This window comes from Rhinoderma darwinii, chromosome 5, assembly GCF_050947455.1.
Source record: "Rhinoderma darwinii isolate aRhiDar2 chromosome 5, aRhiDar2.hap1, whole genome shotgun sequence".
Lineage (NCBI taxonomy): Eukaryota > Metazoa > Chordata > Amphibia > Anura > Rhinodermatidae > Rhinoderma > Rhinoderma darwinii.
Window position 1 is genome coordinate 124,091,936 of NC_134691.1, and position 27,096 is coordinate 124,119,031.

General features: G+C 42.8%; 1 protein-coding gene across 1 annotated transcript in view; it reads left to right on the forward strand.

Moving 5' to 3' along the window:
• Positions 1 to 25,684, forward strand: part of DOK6 (docking protein 6) — a 600,408-nt gene extending 574,724 nt beyond the window's left edge. The window contains exon 9 of the mRNA XM_075828380.1: positions 23,415 to 25,684. Coding sequence (XP_075684495.1) covers positions 23,415 to 23,687 — 273 coding nt within the window. The 3' untranslated portion in view covers positions 23,688 to 25,684. The remainder of the gene's footprint in view (positions 1 to 23,414) is intronic.
• Positions 25,685 to 27,096: the final 1,412 nt, after the last annotated feature.

Genomic DNA, 27,096 nt, shown 5'->3' on the forward strand with positions numbered 1-27,096 from the left:
TGCTCGTTCTAATGTGGCAAACACCCACCGCTCAAGACGAATGTTCTCGTCCTGTGTCGGCAACCAGTTAAACCAAGCCAATGTAAAAGAATTTCAGCCTAGTGGGTGGTTAACCTCCATAAAAATTAGCAAATTACCCCATATAAAGTCATCATGCAGTATGAAGCATTTTATTTATTTTGTATCTGTTACTCACCTCGCCCGGCTCCAGCGCCACGTGCTAGCGAGTGACAGCTGCTTCTGCCTGGGTCCGGTTGCTAGGCAAATGGTTGCTTCTTCCTCTGCTGCCCCATCCACCATCTGAGCCAGATCCAGACAGATTATGGCTTAGAGAATCCACATCTGTGGTATGTGACCATAACAGTGTCAAAGCCATTTTAAATCACTTAGGGTATGTTTACAGGCACTGTTTTCAAACATAATTCAGGCGTTTTACGCCTCGAATTATGCCTGGAAAAACGGCTTCATTACGCCTACAAACATCTGCCCATTGCTTTCAATGGGTTTTATGATGTTCTGTTACCACGAGGTGTTATTTTACGCGTCGCTGTCAAAATACCGCAAAAGGACGCCCGCGAAAAAGAAGTTCATGTCACTTCTTGGGACGTTTTTGGAGCAGTTTTTCATTGAATCCATTGAAAAACAGCACCAATAACGTCTGTAAAATACACCGCGAAAAACGAGAGTGGCTACAAAAACGTCTGAAAATCAGGAGCTGTTTTCGCCTGAAAACAGCTCCGTATTTTCAGACGTATTTTGCTTAGCCGTGTGAAGATACCCTCATATATTAATTGTATACACTTTTAATGGATTCAGTAAGGGCTTGTCCACACATAATGAAGTTGCTGCATATTTTCTGTCCAGAATTGCGGATGGAAAATATGCAGCGGAATACAGTAGCAGCTAAGTGGGTCAGATTTAAGAAATCTCATCCATACTCTGCGTAAAATTTACGTCCAGTACGTCCGCGGTGCGTATTTTTCGTTCCGCAGCATGTTAATTCCTGCTGCATAAAGTGGACTGAACTACTGCGTTCTTCAGAGGAGATGTCACCATCTCTCATCATTGAAGAAAACACAGCAAAATCCACACTATTTTCTGCTGTAAAAAAAACGCAGGAAAAGGTGCGGTTTTTCCGCAACAATTCCGTTATGTGTGGACAAGCCCTAAGTCACAGTAGGTTGTATAGGACAGTTCCACAAATCCAGCGGTCAAACTAAATTCATTAATCTATTTGAAACCTGTAGATTTACAGCCCAGTCATGAGAAGAGTCTAGCCATGTTTCAGCAACAGCAACTATATTTATATTTTCTTACAGTACCAAGACCTCCAGCTCTCCCATTTTACTTTCTAGAGTTCTAGTATTTGTGAACATACACTTTAACTTGCCTTTCAATTTCTCACGTTTGGTATCAGAAATGTGATTATTTGACATTATTTGGGTATTTTTACTTTCAGTGCTATTTTGTAACAAAAGGATCTCCTTATCTTGTTGTCTAGTCCTCTCCCCACGATCTATTTCTCCCCCCACCAATATAGTCTCACCCCTCTCTAACCTATCTATCCCTTTATTTTCTACATTGACCTCACTCCTCAGCCCTAGTTTAAATATTCTGCCACCCTAGCTAGAATGCTCTCACCCAGCACAGCAGACCCCCTTCCATTTAGGTGCAAATCATCTGCAGAATACAGTTTGTACCCCAATGAAAAGTAAGTCCAATGCTCTAGGAACCCAAAGCCTTCTCCTCTACACCAAGACTTAAGCCATGCATTTAACTCCCAGAGCCCCCGCTGTCTTTCCTGTGATGCGCATGGCACAGGCAGAATACAACCTTGGAGGTCCTTCCCTTCAGCTTGTAGCCTAGTTCTTTAAAAATATTCTTAAGGCTCCTCCATCTACCATTTATTCTGTCGATGGTACCCACATGGACCATGACAGCTGGATCATCACCAGCCCCTCCCAGCAATTTATCCACCCGTTCCACCACATTCTGAACCCTGACACCATGGAGACAGCAAACCATTTGGTTGAGGCGGTCTTGGCAACAAATTATTCTATCCGTTTCCCTGATTATAGAATCCCCTACAACTACTAATTCCCTTACCTTACCTGCATTACCATCCCGCGGACTACTAGCTGGGCTGTTCTCCCGGCTGTTAGGGTGTAAAGGATCTGCCAGACACAGCAGCTGTGTCGACGCCCGTGGTTAATCAGTCTGCATCTGCTCCTAGGTCTGATAGAGTGACTCGATCTGCTACCAATCAGGCTGGTAGGCTGAGGAGTGGGAGAACCTATCACAGCCTGGCCAGACGAAGCTAGCTCCCGCCCTCTGTCTATTTATACCTTCATTTCCTGCTCTTCCTTTGCCTGTGATTCTGTCTGGTTTCCTGGCTCTGCTGTTCCTGCTAGTACTATTGACCTCTGCTTCAAATTGACCCTGGCTTTACTGACTACTCTCCTGCTCGGGCGTTTGGTACCTCGTACACTCCTGGTTTGACTCGGCTCGTTCACTACTCTTGTTGCTCACGGTGTTGCCGTGGGCAACTGCCCCATTTCCCTTAGCTTCTGTGTACCCTTGTCTGTTTGTCTGTCGTGCACTTATTGAGAGTAGGGACCGTCGCCCAGTTGTACGCCGTCGCCTAGAACGGGCCATGCAAGTAGGCAGGGACTGAGTGGCGGGTAAATTAGGGCTCACCTGTCTGTCTCCCTACCCCGACATTACATAGGTAGATCAGAATCCACTAGGGCTGCCATTTCTGAGACTGACAAATTGCAACATTAGTGTAATGATTATAATTATGATCAGAAAGTGGGAGAATTGGGCAATGTCTGGATAATGACTATGTTTACACATATACTGTCTGATACTCTTGACGTTATAATAACTCTGCTACGTGTTTAGCAATTTATATTACAGTTAAATGCTGTTCTGGGATTCATGAAATCAATATTTACAGCATTGTGTATGTGCCAGGTTCTAGAAATAGACAGCTAGAAACATAAATATCATATAAATGTCCCTTGCTTTGCTATGTGTCATGAAAGTTTAAAAAAAACAAAAACCATTAGTCTGGTTTACCATTATGATATACCGCTGCGGTATTGGCTTGTTCCACCATTCCTGTTTTATTTACATAATTGTATACTCATATTATTTCCATTAGCTAACATTCTACCACTTAGGATAAATAACATTAGACTGTATTTGAATATTTGGCCTGAAATAAACAGTTCTGTCCTGTCCAGCATCCCAGGGTCTATTAGTGCAGCCAAATTAGGATCATGCACATTAGCCAATAGTACCCATCTGTATTCGTTTCTCATTTGCATTTACCAACATATCTAATAATCAGAAGATTTTGATTGGATAATTACTATCAAGTAGGGTTCTTTTGAGACTATTGGTAAACTAATGACATGAAAAAATTGGGTTTACAGTCAAAAAATAAAATATAGAAATATTACCTATTGTATCCTTCTATAAGAATAGATAGATAATAGATAGATAGATAGATAGATAGATAGATAGATAGATAGATAGATAGATAGATAGATAGATGTTTTCTAAAATATTCCATGAGTTATTAAAAAAACATTTAATAAATTAGATTATACTTCTTACATATAAAACATTTCGTAAGAGTCAGCTAACAAGATTACAGAGTTAATTGTTAAAGAGATGAAGAGAGTCGCCCTAGAAATTAATCTGCCGTATTTTGTAGAATTGTTTTGTTGCCTGCAGTAAGCCACTATGCTGGCACAAAAATCTCATTGATGACCTGGAGAGTTCTATTTGCATTTCCCATAGATGTTACTACAGCAGATGAGAGATAGGGGGAAAATAACATCCAGAACAAGTTACCAATCTGTTAAGTGAAAAGAGTCTGCCAAGACCTAAGGATCTGTACCAGGCTTACTGTTAACTGCCTCCTTTCTACATGTTATACAGTGACGGGCAGCAGGTTATACCTGAACTGGTATGTGTACAACTCACCCCACTCCATAGTTATCCCCTAATATTTCTGATTTGTCACAATTAATTACTTCAAGCAAAAAAGAATATTGGAGAAATGGAACCTCAGTGAAGACATGGTTTTTAATTATTAATGCATTGATTTAACATAGCAAGTCCATCTTGAATCAAAAGCTCACTTCCATCTTATATTCAATGAAGGGGGTAATCCTAATTTATAATTATTGGGTGGACACATGCAAATTGTTACTTGCTCTAGTGGCCAACTTTACATCTAGAATCACATTTATTTAAAGTGAATGTCCATCCTTGAACATTATTTTGTTTGATTTTTAGCTAAATAGATCCACCATTCTGTGCTGATAATTTATAGATCTTTATGTAAATTCTTTATTTAACTTTTCCTTTTAAAACATAGGAAAGGGAGAAGTAAAGAAAGAGAATGCAGAAAGGAAGGGAAACAGGTTATGTGTTGCAAGATATACGAATACAAATTGAAATAAGCAATCAGAGGATAAAATAACTGTCTCTGCCGATATGAGTTTGAGATGTAGAACAACTTTACGGATTTTGTATCTTTATAACTGCCAGTGCTCTGACTTCCTGTGGTTGTCACAAGAGTGATCACAGGAGTTCACTGCATTCTAGTTATGTATTGAATTCAATAATAAAACAGTATGCTCCCCCTAGTGGTGTTTGCAGGCAGTTAGAATTTTATCATTTAATGCTAAAGGGGAATATATAAACTTTTCTACACCAGTTTAGGCCATTTCCGCCGCCCTCGACACTTTTCTAAAAAGTGAATGGAGCGTAGCGGGAGGGGGCGTGGCCACCTATGTCCCATCGCATTTATTATAATTTACAACTACTAGCTGAATCTCGATGGCATTCTAATCTGGATGTAGCTGTCGTTATCTTGACTTTTAACGCATTAAATACAAAGTGGCTAGATCCGTTATCTTTACTTTTCAATTACTTTTCAATGGCTTTTGTTGTGTGATATCACGGTGCAGCAAGATATCAGAGTCAAAATAAAGATGGCTACATCCACATATAAGATGGTTAACTCTTACCCAAGCTGTAATGGTATATAGTTACTGCGTTTCTCTAATTTAAAATTAAATAAAAAACTTTGAAACATAAAGATAAATAAGAATAACATATTGTTAAAATGTGGACATTTACAAATTTAAAGGGCAAATGTCTTCTTTATAGGACAAATGTCAATAGACTGAGCCCTGCTTGTTAGGGCACCAATAAGATGTCCTAATAAGCACAAAAATTATTTTCTAAAAAAGCATACCTTCTAACCAGTTTCTGTTTGATCTCAATCATCACTGTTGCTCTGTTTGTTTACATCCCTTGCTTCTGGCCCTGGCTGTGTCCTGTCTTGTAATTCACCATACCCATGATCCTTTGCTGTAACTGATAAGATAGCTTACAGTCCTGCCCCCCTTCCACCCTCCACAGCATCCCGGCCAGCTCTTTTCATACTGCCACCCCCTCTATGTTCACAGGGTCCCTCCTTGCTCTAATTACAGTCACCCAGCTACCTCCCTGCCCACTGTCACAAACACCCACTAATAATCATCATGCTCCTCTGTGTCTCCATCCCCACCACTTTTACAGCCTGATAGATATAATTCCATCCACTCCACCTATGTGAGACCTCTTGGTACACAGAATCCAGTCAGCACGTCTTCCTCACCTGCTGCTGGATCTGTGCCAAGAGATTTTGTATTACAGTGAAGCAAACACCAAACACAACTCCACAGAATGGTAATTACGTTTTCTTTTTTTTTTACATAATTTATGATAAATATATGTAAATCTCTCTCTGACTCCATACCTCCTAACTTTCAAGTATCGCAAAGAGGGACAACCGATGTGGCGAACATAGCGTGGCACGGGAATTTCTTTATTTTAAACCACGCCTCTAACCCCGCCCATACACTCGGTTCAGCCCACACAGTATCATGCTCCCATAGTGCCTCCCCACAGTATAATGCCCCTATAGAACCCCCACACAGTATAATGCCCCTACAGTTGCCCCACACACAGTATAATGCCCCATAGTGCCACACAATACAATGCGAAATAGCTGCCCCCACATAGTATAATGCCCTCTAGCTGCCCTCATACATCATAATGCCCCTATACTTCCCCCATACAGTATAATGTCCCCATAGCTGTCCCATACAGTATAATGCTCACACAGATGCCCGCAAACAGTATAATACCCCCATAGCTGCCCCATACAGTATAATGCCCCCATAGTGGCCTAATACAGTATAATGCCCCCACAGCTTCCCCCATACAGTATAATGCCCCCATACAATAAAATGCAGACACAAAAGCCCCCATACAGATGCCCCCATACAGTATAATGCCTCCTTAGATGCCCCTAGTGCCAGTGCCCACATATAAAGTGCCAGTGCCCACATATAAAGTGCCAGTGCCCATGTAGATAGTGCCAGAGTGCCCATGTAGATAGTGCCACACATCATGCCCATGTAGATAGCGCCACAGTGTCCCTTGTAGAATGTCCATATAGTGCCCCAGTGCCCATGTAGATAGTGCCACACACCCTCTATAGATAGCGCTACCCCCCTGTAGATGGCACCATTGGGGCTACCTCTGGGATCGGAATCTCTCATCAGAGCATCGACCACGCTAAGGCCGGGGATTCCTCTCCAGGCGGAGCCCCTGACATCACTGTCCATATATGAACAGTGACATCAGAGGCTCCTCCAGGAACAGAAGCCTAGGCAAGAGTGTCATTTTTGCCCTATCATTTCATAAAAACACATTATTGCATGTGTAAAATATGAGCAAGTAGTATGTGCAAGATATACAGTAATTTGTAAATAAAATATGAGTTTTTTTTAGCAATATACACAAATCTTTATTGTCCTTTCATTATATTCAATAGGCATCACTTTTAAGAGACTGTGCTGACATTCCTTTCAGCATGTCCTGTGCTGGAGTAAGGTTACCAGGTGCAGGGTTCTCTGCAGTGACGTGTGACAAGTACCTCCTCCCCTGTACTACCTGCACATTACTAGCTGTTCAGTGCTGAGAGGAGGAAGGGGCGTGGACAATGCAAGAGGAGGCAGGCAGGCAGGCAGGCAGTGAAACCAGAAGAGGCAGAGCTCAGGGAATATATTCGCCCGACCCACTGCCTGTACCTGTAATTAATGACAAGCCGTGCCTTGGCTCAGCCGGAAGTGCAGGCTCGGCTGAGGCACGGAACGTCACAGGAAATTAAAAATTGAGAGCAGGTGCGGTCACGTGACCGCATTAAAGAACAAAGAAACGCTGGCACATTGAAAGAAATAGTATATTACTAAATTTGTAGTAAATGGCAAATTAAATCAAAATAAAAATTATTCCCGGCCAACCCCTTTAAGGCATCTCACAGATGTGCTAACAATATGTACTCTGTCTGCTAACAGATGCCCTTTGATTTCCCTACCAATCTTAAATTGTGCATAAAAATAAATCTAAATAAATAAATCTTAAATGTCTTATATTTTCACAAGCAGACCACCTTCTTGTTTCTGATATAATGGGTAATTATGGTGCGATTATTACATATTTGGCACACTGAATTGTTTATTTAATATTAGACAAATGGAATGTGAGTAAATAAAAATACAGGTAAAAGTCAATTCATTATTTTAGGTCCTTCACATGTTGCATATCAGCTGCAGATTTTTTTAGCATGGATTTACCAACAATCAAATTCACAGCCAAATACAATACCAGCCATGTAGATGAGATTTGAACAAATCCCATCTATATGCTGTAGAATTTTTATGCAAAGAAAATGAACTGCACTGGGAGTTTAACATTTCAAAAGGTGGATTTGCAGCAGATATTTCCTCTATGTGTGCAGAGGACCAAAAGGTACCACGTTATCCAACACCCATGTGACCCATGTGGAGAGTTAACTGCCGCCTTGAGGCCATTTTACACGGGCATATCATTAGTCAGGTGACCAAATTGAATGAGTAATTTGATTCTGCTGATTGAACGCAAAAAGTCTTGAGGCTGTATTCACAAGTCATGGTCAATTTGTGTCAATTTCTTCGTTTTTGCTGTGATTTTTGCCAAAGTTTTGGTAAAAATTACATTAAAATATTTTTGGGGTAAGTCTTGCAAACAAAAACAACGAATGCACAGCATATGAAAATGGATATCCCTGAAAATTTCTAGACAAATATTAAGTCACATTCAAAATTAAAAAAAAATTCTAGAAGAGATGAAAAAGAACATTTCCAAAATAGTGACTCACATGTTGTATTAGCAGAAGGAATTATAGCAATAAACCGTCAATGTGAAAGATGAGTTCCAAAATATTCCTATTATACTTATAATAGTACATGATATAAAATTATAATTTTGAAATTATTTTGCAGTCAATAAGTAAAAATATCAACTGTTTGCATTTAGGAAAATAATTAAAATATTGTGTGCTCCAGAGGATAAATTTACAAAAGACATAATTGGAATTAGAAAATTACAGTATGTCACTAATGAAAGATTATGAATATCATTGATTCTTAAACAGAAAAATACATTGAAAATAAAAACTTGGAGAAACATTAGAAGTTGGAGATAGATTTGGACTCATTGATCTTTTTCTACAACTAATATTGCAGAAGTTTGACTCAAGCATTAAAACAAGGACTTCTCCACTTTATTAACTATCCACTACTCAATTAATTTAGTTATTTTTTATCTATCAGCTATCCTGCAAACACTTCATGTTAAATGCTATAATCTTCTAGTGCTGAAGAACACTGTTCCCTCTAAACGGTGAACTAAATGACATATTATTTAAACCAGGTTTTTATTATAAACATACACTATTATGTGGCCAAAAGTATGTGGACAGCAAACCATCACACCTATAAAAGTTTGTTTGACATTCCATTCCAAAACCTTGGGCGTTAATATGTGTGAATGTGTCTGTGGGAATTTGTGACCAGTCAGACAAAGGAGCATTTGTGATCTCACACACTTACGTTGGACTAGAAGGTCTGGCTCCCAATTGGCATTCCAGTTCATCCTAATGGTGTTTGATGGGATTGAGGTCAGGGCTCTGTGCAAGCCAGTCAAGGTTCTCCACACCAAACTCGTCACACCATGTCTTATGGACCTCACTTTGTGCACAGGGGCAGTTATGCTGGAACATAAACTTTTGCCAAAAAGATGGAAGCATAATGTTCATATAAATGTCTGTTTGCTGTGGCAATAACATTACCCTTTACTGGAAATAGGTGGTCTAGACTAACCATAAAAAAAGCTCCAGACCTTATCCCTCTTCCACCAAATTTTACAGTCAGCAGAATGCATTCCTGTAGGTAGTGCTCTCCTGGCATCCACCAAACCCAGATTCATTCCTCAGACGTCTATATAGTAAAAAATGATACATCAGTCCAGAGAACATATTTCCACTGCTCCAGAGTCCAGTGACGACATGCTTTACACCACTCCATATATTTTTACATTTTTGGTGGTGTTTTTTTTATGTGACAATGAAAATAATATTGAAATATTTCTCACTAGAACACATGCAATAAGGTGATATTTCCTTCTCTTATGCAGCTCACTTGTCAGCTTTGCTGTGTAGACTGGTACAGGGTAATACAAAAGGCAGGTGATTTAAAGGGGTATTCTCATCCTGGACATTTCTGGCATATTAATTGTCCGATAGATGCAGGTGCCGACTCAGGAATCCGTATCTATCACTAGGAAGGTGCTCCTGACCACCTCATTATGGCTGAGCTACATTCAGCCAAACAGCCTGGCCCTAGTCTCCATTACCGGGGTACAAGTTGGCAGGCAGATGCTTTGTTGCCAAATATTGACCATTAAAAAGAATCATTACACTGAAGATGCTATCTACGCACACACAGACATGTCAGTAACTGTGCACTGTGTATTACAGTAGGTAGCTGGGACCCTGATGGCAGTACCGGCTATACTGCCTTGATGGTGAGCCTAATTCCAAGCCACAGTCATTGAGGCTTGACCTCAATGCTCTGTCTGCTGTTCAGTCATTTATGCAAACTAAGTCAATCTGCTCACCTCCTTTTACATTGGTGCTTCCAAATAGTTTGACAATGTGTTTCTACTGATGCCCAGGGCTATTTCAGGCCTCATGTCTCTCAATTAGACTCAAGAAACCATCTTCGTTTTAAAAACAATAATACTAATATAAAGTGGCAACCCATTACTACTTCTTCTGTCGATGAGGACATTTTTTTTTCCATTACTCTATATTGTACTGCTGTGATGAAAATAAATTCTAGTGTGTTCTATGAATTATACAGAACAGTCTGTCCCAACCTGAAGGATTTTGTTCATACCTGTTTGTACTGTGCTGTTGTACTTTTTTACTATTGACTTTTCCATTTCAATTAATTTCAAAAGTTGAAGAGAAAACTAATGTGAAAACGTATCATAAAATAATAACTTGCATACAACTATCAAATGCATATAAGATATTACCATACTCCCAATGGCAGAATTGCTTTTTTTTAAGCATCCCACTATTATAATTTTTATATATATATATATATATATAGAAATTAAGCACTACCATACACAGTATGTATCTGAATATAATGTCTAAAAATGTACACCTTGTCCCGCAAAAACACAAGGCCTAAAATAGTTATATAGCCTTAAAATAAAAAAAAGTTATGCAAGGTGGCAAAAAAAATAAATAAAAATGAATTGATCCTTATAGAGGGATATTCCCAGAATCAACATTTATCACATATTCACAGGAGATAAATGTCTGATTGCTGGGGGTCCACGCCGATCACAAGAACAGGGGTCCCGAACTCCCCAATTCTCCTCACTGCATGATCACATTGAGTATAACTTTGAATGGAGTGTCAGTCAGGCATGTGCGGTGCTGCTCTATTCAAAGTCTATGGGACTGACGGAGCCTATGACAAAGCCAGAATCCTATGTTATTTGCTGTAGCCCTTTTTGCTGAATTGTTCTCAAATATCTAGAGTAGAACATATTATATTTATTTATATTACATTTATATTATTATATGTGTAAATGTATTGTAGCTGATAGAAACTAATCTAGTCATTACAGGGTTTTAAAATCGAGTAATATTCAGTGCTGCATGCAGATTAACTTGGTATGATAATTTTATGAAGTATAAATGACATCCTCCAGTGAGCATACTGCACTTGTAATCTAAGTCAATAATATTGTATAGGTGCTCCTAAGGTCCTGTAGAGTACTTGAAATCCGTAAAACAAAGCAGAAAGTATCTTACTGCATATGAAATTTCCATTTTTATTAAATCCATATAAAAACAATTTGCAAACTTCCAACATCTTGAAAGTATTAGATGTGTATACAATTACTCAAGCAGTGCCTGAGTGGTACAAGGTTATTATTCTTATTAACTTAACACTGCATTGTACTGTATATTAAGATGAACTTGTGTCGTCCTGTTAAACTTCAAAAAAACATGTAATGGTAGCAAATTAAAACATAGAATGGTAGCAACTTAGAAGTACACAGAATGGTAGCAATGGCTGCACCATAGCGCCAATTATTTATTTAGTATATTACTAAGCATACAGTACATAAAATACTTACGCCTATTTGAATGCATTATATAAAATTGACAACAGGCTCAAAATCTCAGTAAGATATAAACATTACTGTTATCATTGAGCCCAAAGTCCCAGAGCTGAAAATATTAATCAATATATTAAATGTTTACAAGACCTATAGGTAGAAGTAATTGACAAGAAGTCAGTGTTCTAATAGGAGAAATACATCTTTGTGAGATAAATTAATGGGGAACTATCCATTGGTCTCCCTCCTGGGATGCCAGGCATACTCCTGATATTGAGGACTGAATGACCTCCCTGACTCCTAACAGAGCGGTCAAGCCTCTTGCACTTCTATTTGTCGAATGTGTTGTGCCAATAGAAGTAGTCTCATAAGAAGAGAAAATAACATGTGAACAGGAGATGATACGGTGCTAAAATGTTTCTCTGCGACAGCAAATGGAGCGAGGAGCAGGAGAATGTCACGCCTGTCGGGTATGTGGACCAACTAGGCCGCTCCGCCGTAGAGGAGAAGCAGCTGGCCAAACAACAGTCAATAACAGTCTCTCGGATAAGAGTACCTAGGGAGATGATCTGGCGTGGCAGATGACACTGGACGTGGCAGATGACACCGGACATGGCAGACGACACCGGACATGGCAGACGACACCGGACATGGCAGACGACACCAGACATGGCAGACGACACCAGACATGGCAGATGACAACAGACCACTGCCTTAACTTGGTTTTTTTTCTGAAAAAGAAGTGCACCTGCACCAACAGAAGAAACATAAACTTCTAAAGAGAACTGTCGAGATGCGTCAGGATAGTGAAGAATTGAGGCTGAAGTGAAGGCACTCTTGAGGCTGAAAAACGCTGACTCTGCCTCCAGGGTCCACACTTTGGCATTCACCCACTTCTTAGTAAGGGCGGAAAAAGGAGCAGTTAGTGATGAGAAGTTTGGGATAAACTGCCGGTAGATATTTTGAATCCTAGAAATTGCTATATAGACGGAAGGCCCTGAGGATGTGGCCACCCCAAGACAGTCTTCAACTTGTCTGAATCCACCTTGAGTCCACGATTGGAGACAATGTAGCCCAGGAAAGGCAGAGAATTCTTCTCAAATATGCACCTTTCAAGTTTAGCATGCAAATGATTCTCCTTTAGCCGCAACAGGACTTGACGAACATGCTTCCAATGGGTCATCAGATCTGGTGAGTAAATCTTGATGTCGTTCAAATATACCACCACGCAGACATAGAAGAGATCCCGGAAGATGTCATTCACGAATTCCTGAAATAACGCTGGAGCATTACACAGACCAAAGGGCATCACAATATACTCATAGTGTCCATCTCGAGTGTTGAATGCATTCTTCCATTTGTCACCTTGACGGATCCAGATAAGGTTGTAAGCCCCGCGTAAGTCCAGCTTGGTAAAAATCTTGGCTCCACGAATGTGATCAAAGAGTTCCAAGATCAGCGGCAAGGGACACTTGTTCATGACCGTGATTTGGTTAAGACCATGGTAATCAATACAGGGTCGAAAAGATCCATCTTTCTTTTTAACGAAAAAGAACTCGGCTCTGACAGGAGAAGAAGACTTCCCGATGAACCCCCCCTCAAGGTCCTCCTTGACATAGGCCGACATGGCCTGGGTCTCTGGTAAGGAGAGAGGATATACCTGTCCACGAGGAAGTGAGACGTCTGGGAGCAGTTCAATAGGGCGATCGTAGGAACGATGAGGAAGAAGAACTTCTGCCTCCTTTTTACTGAAGAAGTTTGCGAAACCAGCATAGTGTGTGGGTAGTCCAGAGAGTGACTGAGGCAGAGAAGACTGGATAGGACGAACCTGTGTCAGACAGCGGTGGAGACACTTGGAGACCCATTGGAGGACCTCTCTGGAGTACCAGTCAAGAACCGAAAGCATGTAAACGAAGCGGGCCCAGCAGAATAGGGTTGACGGCTTTAGACGGCTTTAGACAGGACGTAGAAGTCAATCTGTTCTGCGTGGAGGATTCCGACTTGAAGTCTCAGTGGTTTTGTCATGAACAGTATAGGTTGCCCATTCACAGAAGCGATTGCCAGGGGTCTTTCCAAAGGAACCGTGGGCAAATGGAGACGATCTTCTAGATCTTGCTGAATAAAATTTACAGCAGTTCTGGAAGGCAGTTAGGCAGAGACGTGTTTTCTCACCAGTAACAATGGTCACTGAAATGGACAGTTTGGGAGAGGATTTGGTAGTTGGCGTCATTCCACCTAGGGCTGTCTCTCTAACCAACCCTAGGTGCTGAAGTTTCCCGGCTTCTGAGGACATCGACGCACAAAATGGCCCCCGTGGCCGCATTACAAACATTGTCCAGAAATGCGTCTTTGCTGTTTCTCCTGTTTGGATAATTTGAGTCGGTCCACTTGCATGGGTTCTTCAGGTGGAACAACAGAAGAGAGCAGTAGAGGTTGCTGGAACTTGGGTGCCAGTCTGGGGAGCTTTCTGTCTCGGCGGGCCTCCTGAGCATGTTCCTGGATTCTCATGTCGATCCGGGTCGCCAACAAAATGGGGGGAATGCAGGTAGGATGGGAGGTCATAAGCGGCAAGCTTGTCCTTTCTTTGCGAGGACAGTGCTTGGCAGAATGTAGCAACTAAAGCTTCATTGTTCCAGGTAAGTTCAGCTGCCAGGGTACGGAACTGGATATCATATTCCCCAATCATGTTTTCTCCTTGACAGAGGGTCAGAAGAGATGCAGCTGCGGAAAATGACCGACCAGGCTCCTAAAAGACAGTGCAGAAAGTTAGTAGAAGCAACTGCAAATTGGAGGTCTCCAGACCCTCACGTTTCAATATGCAATTAGCCCCTGCCAGGGCCTTGCCAGAGAGGAGGGAGATGATGAAGGCGATCTTTGTCTCCTCGGAGGGAAACAGACTTGCGTGCAGCTTGAAGTGGATCTGGCATTGCTGAATGAAACCTCTGCAGGTCTTCGCATTCCCGTCGTAACGAGGTGGTAGCGGCTGAGAGATTCTGAAATCAGGACTGACAGGAAGAGCAACAGCAGGAGGTACCGTGGCAATTGCAGCAGAAACATCCAATCGATGCGTGATGGAGTTCACTGCCTGTAGGAGCTGATCCTGCTGTGACCGAAGGTCTTGCATGTCTGCTTGCATCGCTTGGTATGCCGTCGTGGTCTTTCGTTGACCAACAGGGTCCATGGCCTGAGCGTACTGTCACGCCTGTGTGGTATGTGAACCCACTAGGCCACTCTGCCATAGCGGAGAAGGAGCTGACCAAACAACAGTCAATAACAGTCTCTCAGATAAGAGTACCTGGGGAGATGATCTGGCAGTTACTCGAAGTAGCAGACACGTTACACAGATGATGTTTGGCATGGCAGATGACAACAGGTGTGGCAGATGACACCAGATGTGGTGATGACACCAGATGTGGCAGATGACACCAGACATGGCAGATGAGGCACACAGAACTCCAACAACAGGCTCAGGCTCAGAAATAAACACAGCAACAGGATACAGGATATGGGAAGCAAGATACGGGAACACTGGGAGCAGGATACAACTAAGCGACCATTTGCATAAACGAACACAGGAATACAAGCGACGCTCAGGCAAGGAGAGGAAAGGAGAAGCCCTTTTTAAAGTCTAGGGTGTTACTGGGTTGATTGGAAAACTTTGGACAGGTGCACATGCTGGCCCTTTATGGCCAGGAGTGAGCAGGCGCGCGCAGCCTACAGGACACAGAAGAGCACAGAAGAGCCGTGTGTGTCGACGTCTCTGCAGAGGAAGACGCCAACATGAAGATACAGTCCTGCGGTCGTGGCTGCCGGTAAGTGGGACGTGCCAGCAGTCAGTGACTGCAGGCATAACAGAGAACAGTGGAATAGGTCAGGGGTCTCTAACTCGGCCGGATAAATGGGCCGCACATAGAAAAAATGTGAAGTTGACGGGCCGCATTACTTTCACATTTGATACAATACAAGAGTATTGTTAATCAATTCGTTATTTGAACTACTATAACAAGACTTCATTACCATAATAATACTACATTACTATAACAATACTACATTACTATATGAGTACTACATTACTATAATAACACTACATTACTATAATAATAGCGCTAGTTTTAAACTTAACGGAAATTTGCGAGTTTGCTCCATGTGCTTATTTTAACAATCCAGTTTTCAGGTTTAAATGTCACGAAATGCAGTCTAGCTGCTCAGTTGGCAGCGTTTGGTAGACACAAGAATATAAAGATTGGGCAGCCCCTTTTTAGATAGTTCCACAATGCACTCTGTAGATAATGCCACACACCAACCCGTAAATAATGCCACAGTGCCCTCTGTAGAAAATCCCCCCCCTGCAGATAATGCCACAGTGCCCTCTGTAGACAATGCCACAGTGCACTCTGTAGATAATGCCACAGTGCTCTCTGTAGATAATGCCACACCCCCCTAGATAATGCCACAGTGCCCTCTGTAGATAACGCCACAGTGCCCTCTGTAGATAGGGATGTCAGGGGCTTCCCCAGCCAGAGTCCAGGAGCAGAGCCAATTCTAGCACTCTGACTGGGACCACAGCTCTTCTCCTGACATCACTGTCCATATATGGACAGTAATGTCAGGGGCTTCATCAGAGCAGGAGTCCCGAAGCAGAGCGCTAGTATAAGCTATGCTCTGGAACGTCATGAAGGAGCGCCGGCGCACTCCTCCTTCGGCCTGCTCTCTCCTCTCCCGAGGGAGCTACAGTGCCCCGCGGGCCACAGATGACAGCCTCAGGGGCCACGTGTTGAGGCCCCTGGAATAGGTGCACTATATGGACAAAAGTATGTGGGCACCCCTATTTATTGAGTTCAGGTGTTTCAGCCACATCAGCTGCAAACAGGTGCATAAAAACAAGCACACAGTTATGCAATCTAAAGAGATAAACATTGGTAGAAGTATGGGTCGTACTGAAGAGCAAAGCAATTTAAGCGCGGCACTACCATAGGATGCCAGCTTTGTCATAAGTCAGTTTTCAAAATTTCTGATATGCTAGATCTGCCCCGGTCAACTATAAGTGTTATTATTATTATTATTATTATTAAGTGGAAGCCAGGGATGTAGCTAAAGGCTCATGGGCCCCAGTGCAAAAGTCCTTTATGGGCCCCCAACTTCTCTTTATTGCCAGCAGACATGTGTGATACTGTCTGCTCTGCCCTGTATCTAAGCCAACCACATGGTATGCTTAGATACAGGACCACATCAGACAGTATTCTGATACTTAACCTCCTTGCTCCTGAGCCGGGTCATCTTTCGACTCCAGGCGCAGTGCGGGTCCTGACGCCATACAGCGTCACAGCGTTATGCACATAACGTTGTGATGCCGTGATGCTGAAAGCTCGGACCCAACTCAGGAACAAGGTCGGTAAGTATACTGTCAGGGGCAAATGCAGGATTTTTAAAGGGGGTTTCCAAACGCATACTTTTCAAACCAAGTTATTTTCATCAAGCTCCCGCTACCCTCTGTTTTTTATGCTACAAGTATTGGTCTGCATGTATCCACCAGTGTAGATAGTGCCACACTCAGTGCCCCTTGTAGATGTTGCCCCACACTGTCTCCTGTAGTTAGCGCCACACACAGCCTATGTAGATAGAGCCACATTGCCGCCAGTAGACACTGCCACACACTGCCCCCTGTAGATAGTGACTTAGTGCCCCAGTAGATAATGCCACGCACAGCCCGTGTTGATAGTACGACAGTGCCCCCCAGTAGATAGTGCCACATACTGCTCCCTGTAGGTATTGCCACACACTGCTTTCAGTAGATAATGTTACTGTGCCCCCTGTAGATAGTGCCACACACTGCTTTCAGTAGATAATGTTACTGTGCCCCCTGTAGATAGTGCCACACACAGCCCCTTTAAGATAGTGCCACACGGTACCCTGTAGATAGTGCTACAGTGCACTGTGTAGATAGTGCCATACACCCCTTTTTAAATAGTGCCACAGTGCTCTCTGTAGATAATTCCACAGTGGACTCTGTAGATAGTGCCACACCCCCTGTAGATAGTGTCAGACCGCCTGCTGTAGATAGTGTCACACATCCCCCTTTAGATAGAAACACCCCCCCATGTAGATAGTGCCACACACACCCTCTTGTAGGTAGTGCCACACACAGGCCCCGGTAGATAGTGCCACACACAGGCCCCGGTAGATAGTCCCACACACATCCCTTGTTTAGAGTGCCACACATCCTCCTTGTAGATAGTGCCTCAGTGCCCTAGTAGATAATGCCACACATAGTTCCCTGTAGATATTGTCACACGCTGCTTCCTGTAGATAATGCCACAGTGACCCCTGTAGATAGTGGCACACGGCCCCTGTAGATAGTGCCATAGTACCCTCTGTAGATGGTGCCAAACAACCCCTTTTTAGATGCGCTCTGTAGATAGTACCTAAGTGCCCCCGAATATATAAAAAATACTTATACTCACCTAGCCCCATTCCTGCGAAGAATGTAGCTCCTTCATCCTCCTCAGTCCTGCAGTCTATTAGATGCCGATACAGTATCCTAGTGTAGGCTGGCACGATCCAGTGACGTGATTGCACCGGCACGCACAGGGATCCTGTCCCAGTGTCTTATAGGCTGCAGTGAATGGCAGAGCAAGGAGCAGGCTCCCTGCTCCACCATAGTATTCAATTTTATCTGCGTTCTGAAGATGCAGATACAATTAAATGTGGCAGTCGGCCGGGGGAACCGGGCCAATGCCAGGTGCTAGCGATGCCACTGTTATGTAAGGGCCTTCCGGCCATGGGCACAGGAGGGGTTTTGGGCAACCGGAAACCCCCTATGCATGCACCCATGACAGTTACTTTAGTAGCAGTGGCCCATGTAGTTTATTACATAGGCTCCAGTTACTACAGTAACAGTGGATGGACGTGGTGCAGGGTGCCATGGCGATTCCTATAGCTACGCCACTAGTGGAAGCATCTAGGAGTAACAACAGCTCAGCTACGAAAGAGTAGAACACACAAACTCACAGAGCAGGGTCACCAAGTGCTGAAGAGCATGGCACATAGAAATCATCTATCCTCTGTTGAATCACTTACTATAGAGTTCCACTGCCTCTGGAAGTGACATCAGCACAATAACTGTGTTGAGCAGCTGCACTCAAGCCTAAAATCACCATCTGCAATGGGAAGCTGACACTTATCTGACCCAGCTCCAGCGGCACCTCTCTTCTGCTCCTGTCTTCAGCTGCGGAATCTGCTGTCGCCCTCCTTTTCTGTAAGGACGTTAGTAATGGGCTGCTAAGGCAACTTGTGTTCCTGGATGTTGTTGGTCCTGGTGGCCTATTTAAAGTGGACTTCAGCCTTTACTCCTCACCTGCAGATCAAAGTACATCCTTTGTTTGCCCATTGTAAACATAGTGATCCCTCATACAGTCCTCTGTAGATAGTGCTCCCCATAGAGCTCCCTGTAAATAGTGCACCCATAGAGTCCCCTGTTGATAGTGCCCCCATAGTGTCCCCTGTAGATAATACTCCCTGTAGATATTGGACCCTGTAAATAGTGCTCCCTGTAGATAGTGCACCCTGTAGTCTACAGGCTGTAAATAGTTCCTCCTGTAGACAGTGGTCCCTGTAAAGTCCCTTGTAAATAGTGCCCTCTGTAGAGTTCCCTTTAAATAGTGTCCCCTGTAGAGTCCCCTGTAGATAGGGCCTTCTATAGATAGGGCCCCTGTAAAGTCCCCTGTATATATGGCCTCCTGTAAAGTCCCCTGTAGATAGGGCTCCCCTATAGTCCCCTGTGGATATGTCATAAATGTCCTTCATAGAAAAACCCCTATAAATGCCGCGGTCGCTATTGACCACGGCATTTAACTAGTTAAAGGGGTTTGCCATAAAACACATGTATCCCCCTATCCACAGGATGGAGGCTACATGTGGGATCGCTGGGGGTCCGACCGCTGGGACCCACAGCAATAAGGAGAACAGGGGAGCAAAAGTCACCCAGAGCGCTACATGAGAAGCCTGAACTTCTGGGTTCTGTGTCCGTCTTATCTGTTCCGCAGCTCCATAGAGATCATGCGCAGAAGAATCCCATTGATCTCTATGAAGCTGCCGGACACAGAACGCGGAAGTCACAGCTTCTCCTGCAGTGGTCTTGGTAACTTTCGGTCCCCGTTCTCCTTATTGATCACACATGTATCCCCTATCCTGTGGATAGGGGATACATGTGATTTATGGCACAACCCCTTTAAACTGCCAGGAACAGCGAAATTGCTGTTCCTGGCCGTTAGAGCAGCGTGTTAGAAGCTGACACCTGCAGTGTATGGACCGGGCTCAGTGCATGAGCCCGCTCCATACATAACCCCCCTCCAGCTCCATGATGTGCCGGCACGTCATGGGTCGGGAAGGGGTTAAGTAATGAAGTGGTCATGGCGCCCGGCGATGCCGGGTCCCTTGACTGCGGACTATAAGACGCAGAGACTTTTTAGCAAGATTTATTCTTGCTAAAAACTGCGTCTTATAGTCGGAAAAATACGATATATATTGTGACAACTTGGGGATCACTTAGCTCACAGGATCGCCATCTCCCGGGTGAGATGGTTGGCACACATAGAAAGTTCACTCCAACTCATGGAATAAAAGTTTAAACCAGCCGCAGCTAGCTTTATTGTCTTCACCACAGCAAGCAGTGTCACAACAAAAAACATACAAAATAAACCCTAGGCCGTCCAGCCTCTAACTAACACATTCAGTGTCCCTCACTACGAGACACTGAGCCTTGTGCCCAGCACCTCAAAACATAGACAGTTTGTACCTTACACGTTGGTGACTCTCACAGGCTAGCATGCCTGTCTTCCCCAGACTGAGAGCCCTGTGTGAACAGCACACACCTCAATTAAAGAGCCACCTCAGGTGAAGCCTACTTAGGCTCATCAGACAGCCCAAGACATGGACTGTCTGTATGGAGTGGAAGCCCGCCCTTCTCTTTCACACTCCAGCAAACCAGGTCCTATTCCGGGCCTTACACCCAAGCAACAGCAGAGAAAAACCGTCTCTGCTGTACATGCTCTCTGGTTGCTTAAAAACCTGACAGTTTCTGCACTGTCCAGTAGCTGCACAGTATATATATATATATATATATATATATATATATATATACACACACACACACACACACACACACACACACACACACACACACACACACACACAGGAACATATACACGCTAACACAGCCATACATACACATGCAGACACATATATACACACAGGCACATAGACAAATCAATGGTAGGAGCAGCACTGTGATTCCTTGCCTGTTAAGGCTGGTGCTTAGCTTTCAAACAGGGAGTGACCTCTCCCTGCACAAACTTGTATCCAAAAAAGAGAGATAGAAGCAGCACTCAAAAAAACTCTGGTTTATTCATCCAGCATGCTGGATGAATAAACCAGAGTTTTTTTGAGTGCTGCTTCTATCTCTCTTTTTTGGATACACACAGGCACATATTCACATTCAAATACAGACACATATACACAGATAGGCACTAACCATGTCTCCTTGCTGACAGGCTAACAGGTTTCTTGCAGGTGTGGGCTGTGGGCAAAGCTTCCTCCTCTTCTCTTGTTTCCTCCATGTTTGTAACAAACAGCAGAGGACAAAGCAGAGGCAGAGCCCAGTGGTGTCCCCTAGATGCTGGGACGGTGCAACGCACTGTACACTCGTGCAGGTTGCACACCCCTAAGGTCGGCCCTGGCTGGAGTCCCCGGGCAGAGCGCTAATAGAGGCACTGCTCAGGGACTCCAGAGATAGGAACTTCTGACATCACTGTCCATATATGGGCAGTGATGTCAGGAGCAGTGCTGAAATCCCTGAGCAAAGCATTAGTAGAGGCTCTGCCCCGAGACTCTGGTCCAGGGAAAGCTCCTGATGTCACTGCCCATATATGGGGAATCCCATGGGCAGAGAACTAATAGAGGCTCTGCCCCGGTATTCCAGGCCTGAGAGCCCCTGACAAGTGTGCTAGCTGACGCTCTGCTCGGACTCCGGCCCTGGAAAAGCTCCTGGTGTCACTGTCCATATATGGGGAGTGACATCAGGAGCATTCCTTAAGTTGCCAGGCAGAGCGCTATCTGATGCTCTGCTCAGGGACTCCAGTGATCGGAAACTCCTGACAATGTATGGACAATGACATCAGGAGCATTGCTGGAGTCCCTGGGAAGTGCACTAGCTGCTGCTTTGCCCTGGGGATAGCAGCTCGAAGGTAACCCCTGAAGCCACTGTCCATATATGCGCTAGTAGATACTTTGCCCCGAGACTTCACACACCCCCCCCCCCGCCCCCATGGAAGTAACCTGCCTGTCGGTCAGTCAGACCACAGTTAATTATTTATTTTAGGGGGGAAAAAAGCATCCTGCAGCTGCCCCCTCTACTGGATGCCCTAGGCGCTGCACCCCCAGTGACTAATGGCAAATATGGGCCTGCTTAGAGGATCTTCTCTGCTGAGAATCTGAAAAGAAGCGTCAGCTAGAGTGGTGTAAATCACACCACCACTGGACTCTAGAGCAGTGGAAACTTGTTCACTGGAGTGATGATTCACGTTCCACTATCTGGTAGTCTGGATTTGGCAGAGGCCATGAGAATGCTACCTACCGGAATGCATAGTGCCTACTGTAAAATTTTCAGGAGGAAAGATAATGGTCTGGGGCTGTTTTTCAAGATTTGGGCTGGGCCCATTATTTGAAGTGAAGGGTAATCTTAATGCTACAGCAGACAAGGAAATTTTAGACAATTGTATTATTCATACTTTGTGGCAACAGTTTTAATGTTCCAGCATAACTGTGCCCCACTGCACAAAACAAGGTCCATAAAAACATGAACTAGAGTGGCCTCCACAGGGCCCTGACCTGAACCCCATCAAACACCTTCAGAATGAATTGAATTGCTGATTGAGCCAGATCTTTTCATTCAAGGTCAGTACCTGATTTCACAAATGCTCTTTTGGCTGAATGGGCACAATTTCCCACAAACACACTCCAATATCTTGTGAAAACCTTTCTGAGAAGAATGGAGCTGCATAAGCTCCAACAAGCTTATATAGGTGTGATGGTCAGTTGTAGACATACTTTTGCCCATATAGTTTATTATATTGCACTGATATATAGTCTTAGGGTGCTGCTGTATACAGTATTGCAAGGAAACTGCTTTATATTTGGGGGCACTGAAAATTGTACTGGCACTATTCAGGCGAACATTATATAATTATGGCCACTGTTGTGATTAGATTTTTTTTTTCTGCTTTTTTTATATTTCAAATATCAAAAGTGGTGCAGAGCTATCCACCTATAAACGTAAAACATGCTGTTTTAAATATATATACTTTTATGACAAGTATAAAGTATTAATTCTTTCTGCATTCAATATCTGGTTTATATTGCATTAGAATCTACTATAATCTCTCTGGGTGAATATTGAATATGCATATATTGTATCCACCATATATATATTGCATCGAAAGGTTAATTCTATACACGTTTGGTACATGTTTTGATTTGACAAGTTCACCCTAGTGTCCACTAATGTTCACCCCACCTCTTTTATTGACCTACAAAGCATTTATAGATATATATTTTTAGATACAGTAGATACATCTATAAAAATAAATCAATTTAAGTAGATTAAAATACAATAATGATGGGCTTTGTCCTTAAAGCCATGTCAGCGTCACTCTTGTACTTCTAGTAGTCCCGATAAAAAATAGATATAAGGAAATGTAAAGTAAAATAAATACGTGTGTGTTGGCTTGTATAAATTGAGTTTTCTAATCTGGTCTGTCTAGGTAACCGTTTCAGTACAACAAAGATGTCTCGTGCACAGACGTTTTCCAGTTACTCCTCTGAGCCGTGCAAGAAGTACCAGCAGCCCTTGTCAGTGTTTAGTGGCTATGACTCCATCTACTGCTCGTGCATCCTCTAGTGACATTCAGAAGGCTATTGACTATCGAGACAATGTGAACTGGAATGTTGGGTCATCAAGTCACCTGCACCCTGTGCACCCAAGAAAGATGGATTATAATGAAGGCAGAGATCGGAGATTTCAAATGGAAAACTAAGAAATCCCCTTAGAAGATGTGTATTTTCAGTTATTTATTATTTACCTATTATTGGTTATTTATTTATATAACTATTTCATCTTATTGTTGCTGTTAATACCAGTTTATAGACATGCTTTGGGCCAAGTTCATTAACATGTAAGCTATCAATGATTCACTATGACATGGATCCTTGGAGTAGACTGTGGGAACTATTTCACCTTTCCAAATGGTGTGCAGAGTTTGTGATGTAATTGTGATTGGTCAAAGAGTGGTCTAATATCATGTCTCATGAATCAAGCTAATACCAACTTGAATAGTGAATTTAACAGGCAAAATATTTGTGTCTATATTTGATTTGAACCCTTTCCTATGACTACAATAAGTACAACTGGGGAATATACAAAAGTGGGCTTTCTGTAGATTATGACGCCACAATGGATAATGACGAGATGATTGCTGTTGTTATTATTATTGCTATCCAAAAAATGCTGACACTACAGAAAGTAAAGTAGAGTACCCACTACTAGAGTACCAGTAGGCTGCAACTAAAGCTATCAAAATAGTTTGGCTTTTATAGCAAACTTTCCCAGGATCTATTTTTACTGTCCCTCTATGGCTATTTTAGTCTATGGAAATAGACTTACTTAAACCCTTATATAAATACTCCGGAGACCAATATCAAAATTACATATTAATAACAGTGCAAGATACTCATGGGATTGGCAAATGTTCTCAACTTCAATTTGTTCTAATAATTAAAAATAGATTGAAACTGTTTGTAGCTCCAGGTAGTATTATTAGTCCAAGCAGTGTTTCAGGAGTGCCACTTGTGTTGATTTGCAGTCTTATCTTGTTATTTATGAAAATGACTACGGAGAGCCAGGGCTACATATGTTTACTTATATTGGTGTAGGGTCCACAGAACAAATAAGGTCATGTTGTCCCTTTTATAGAAGCGAAGACAAGGAAACTGGATACCATTAATCTGGAGCATCATTTAGACTTGTGTTGCATGACTGAGCCTATTTTTACACTTGAATTTTGGACCACGTGTAGTTGTAGAATCCAGGCAGCGTGCTTTATCTTAGCAATCTAAACTCTAAATGCTACAGAGAATATTACAGACAGAATACAAATAATTTCCAAAGACTCATGTCTCTGGTAAAAAGTTAAATAACGAGTCTCAATCAGTCAATCAGGTCATAAAGATAATTCAAGGTATTCCAGAGCCGGATGTGCCAAGGATACTTTTGGGCCTCCAAAGACTGCAAGACCCAAATAGCTACTATGGTGGTAGTTGTGCTTATGGCCTAAATAAACTGACTTCTGTGACTGAATTAACTGCAGATTTTCTGTTGCAGAAATTCTGCAGCATATTCTGTATACAGATTCCTCTCAAAACTTTCCTACTAATATAGGTTTGTATTATGGTTAGTCTCAACTAACGGAGGGCAAGTGCCTTCAGATTAACTGAAACAAACTGACCCCAACATTTTTCAACTATTGCGGGGAAAAAACTTGGTCAATGATTGAACAAAGGGCTATGTAATAAAAACAAAATATCACTGAGCCACAGTAATCTGATAAAAAAATATATAGAATTGAAGCAAAACCAACAAAGTTAATCGCACAAAAATATGGAATGGGTCCTAAATACCTGAAGGTACCACAATAAACATATTAGGTATTGAGTGAAGCACACAGGGATACTGGTGGGTACAGACTAAATAAGTAAAGACAGGGTCATAACCTAATTAATGGTGAACTCGCCCCAAGGAGGTAATCCCTTCCACTAACCATAGTACTCCATCAGGATTCCCTAGTAAAGTGTCCCAGCGCATTCGTCCACGACGTTTGGGTTCATTAGGGGATAAAAGAGATGTTGGGAAAAAAACAAGGAACTGGGAGTGCTTAGAATTAACCCCTTCAAGTTGATTGGCTATTGGCTCTTTTAATCTAAAGAGGAAATGTACATACAGTGAAGGAAATAAGTATTTGATCCCTTGCTGATTTTGTAAGTTTGCCCACTGTCAAAGTCATGAACAGTCTAGAATTTTTAGGCTAGGTTAATTTTACCAGTGAGAGATAGATTATATTTAAAAAAAACAGAAGATCACAGTCAAAATTATATATATTTATTTGCATTGTGCACAGAGAAATAAGTATTTGACCCCCCACCAACCATTAAGAGTTCAGCCTCCTCCAGACCAGTTACATGCTCCAAATCAACTTGGTGCCTGCATTAAAGACAGCTGTCTTAAATGGTCACCTGTATAAAAGACTCCTGTCCACAGACTCAATTAATCAGTCTGACTCTAACCTCTACAACATGGGCAAGACCAAAGAGCTTTCTAAGGATGTTAGGGACAAGATCATAGACCTGCACAAGGCTGGAATGGGCTACAAAACCATAAGTAAGACGCTGGGTGAGAAGGAGACAACTGTTGGTGCAATAGTAAGAAAATGGAAGACATACAAAATGACTGTCAATCGACATCGATCTGGGGCTCCATGCAAAATCTCACCTCGTGGGGTATCCTTGATCCTGAGGAAGGTGAGAGCTCAGCCGAAAACTACACGGGGGGAACTTGTTAATGATCTCAAGGCAGCTGGGACCACAGTCACCAAGAAAACCATTGGTAACACATTACACCGTAATGGATTAAAATCCTGCAGTGCCCGCAAGGTCCCCCTGCTCAAGAAGGCACATGTACAGGCCCGTCTGAAGTTTGCAAATGAACATCTGGATGATTCGGAGAGTGATTGGGAGAAGGTGCTGTGGTCAGATGAGACTAAAATTGAGCTCTTTGGCATTAACTCAACTCACCGTGTTTGGAGGAAGAGAAATGCTGCCTATGACCCAAAGAACACCGTCCCCACTGTCAAGCATGGAGGTGGAAACATTACGTTTTGGGGGTGTTTCTCTGCTAAGGGCACAGGACTACTTCACCGCATCAATGGGAGAATGGATGGAGCCATGTAAATCAAATCCTGAGTGACAACCTCCTTCCCTCCACCAGGACATTAAAAATGGCTTGTGGCTGGGTCTTCCAGCACGACAATGACCCGAAACATACAGCCAAGGCAACAAAGGAGTGGCTCAAAAAGAAGCACATTAAGGTCATGGAGTGGCCTAGCCAGCCTCCAGACCTTAATTCCATCGAAAACTTATGGAGGGAGCTGAAGATCCGAGTTGCCAAGCGACAGCCTCGAAATCTTAATGATTTACAGATGATCTGCAAAGAGGAGTGGGACAAAATTCCATCTAATATGTGTGCAAACCTCATCATCAACTACAAAAAACGTCTGACTGCTGTGCTTGCCAACAAGGGTTTTGCCACCAAGTATTAAGTCTTGTTTGCCAAAGGGATCAAATACTTATTTCTCTGTGCACAATGCAAATAAATATATATAATTTTGACTATGT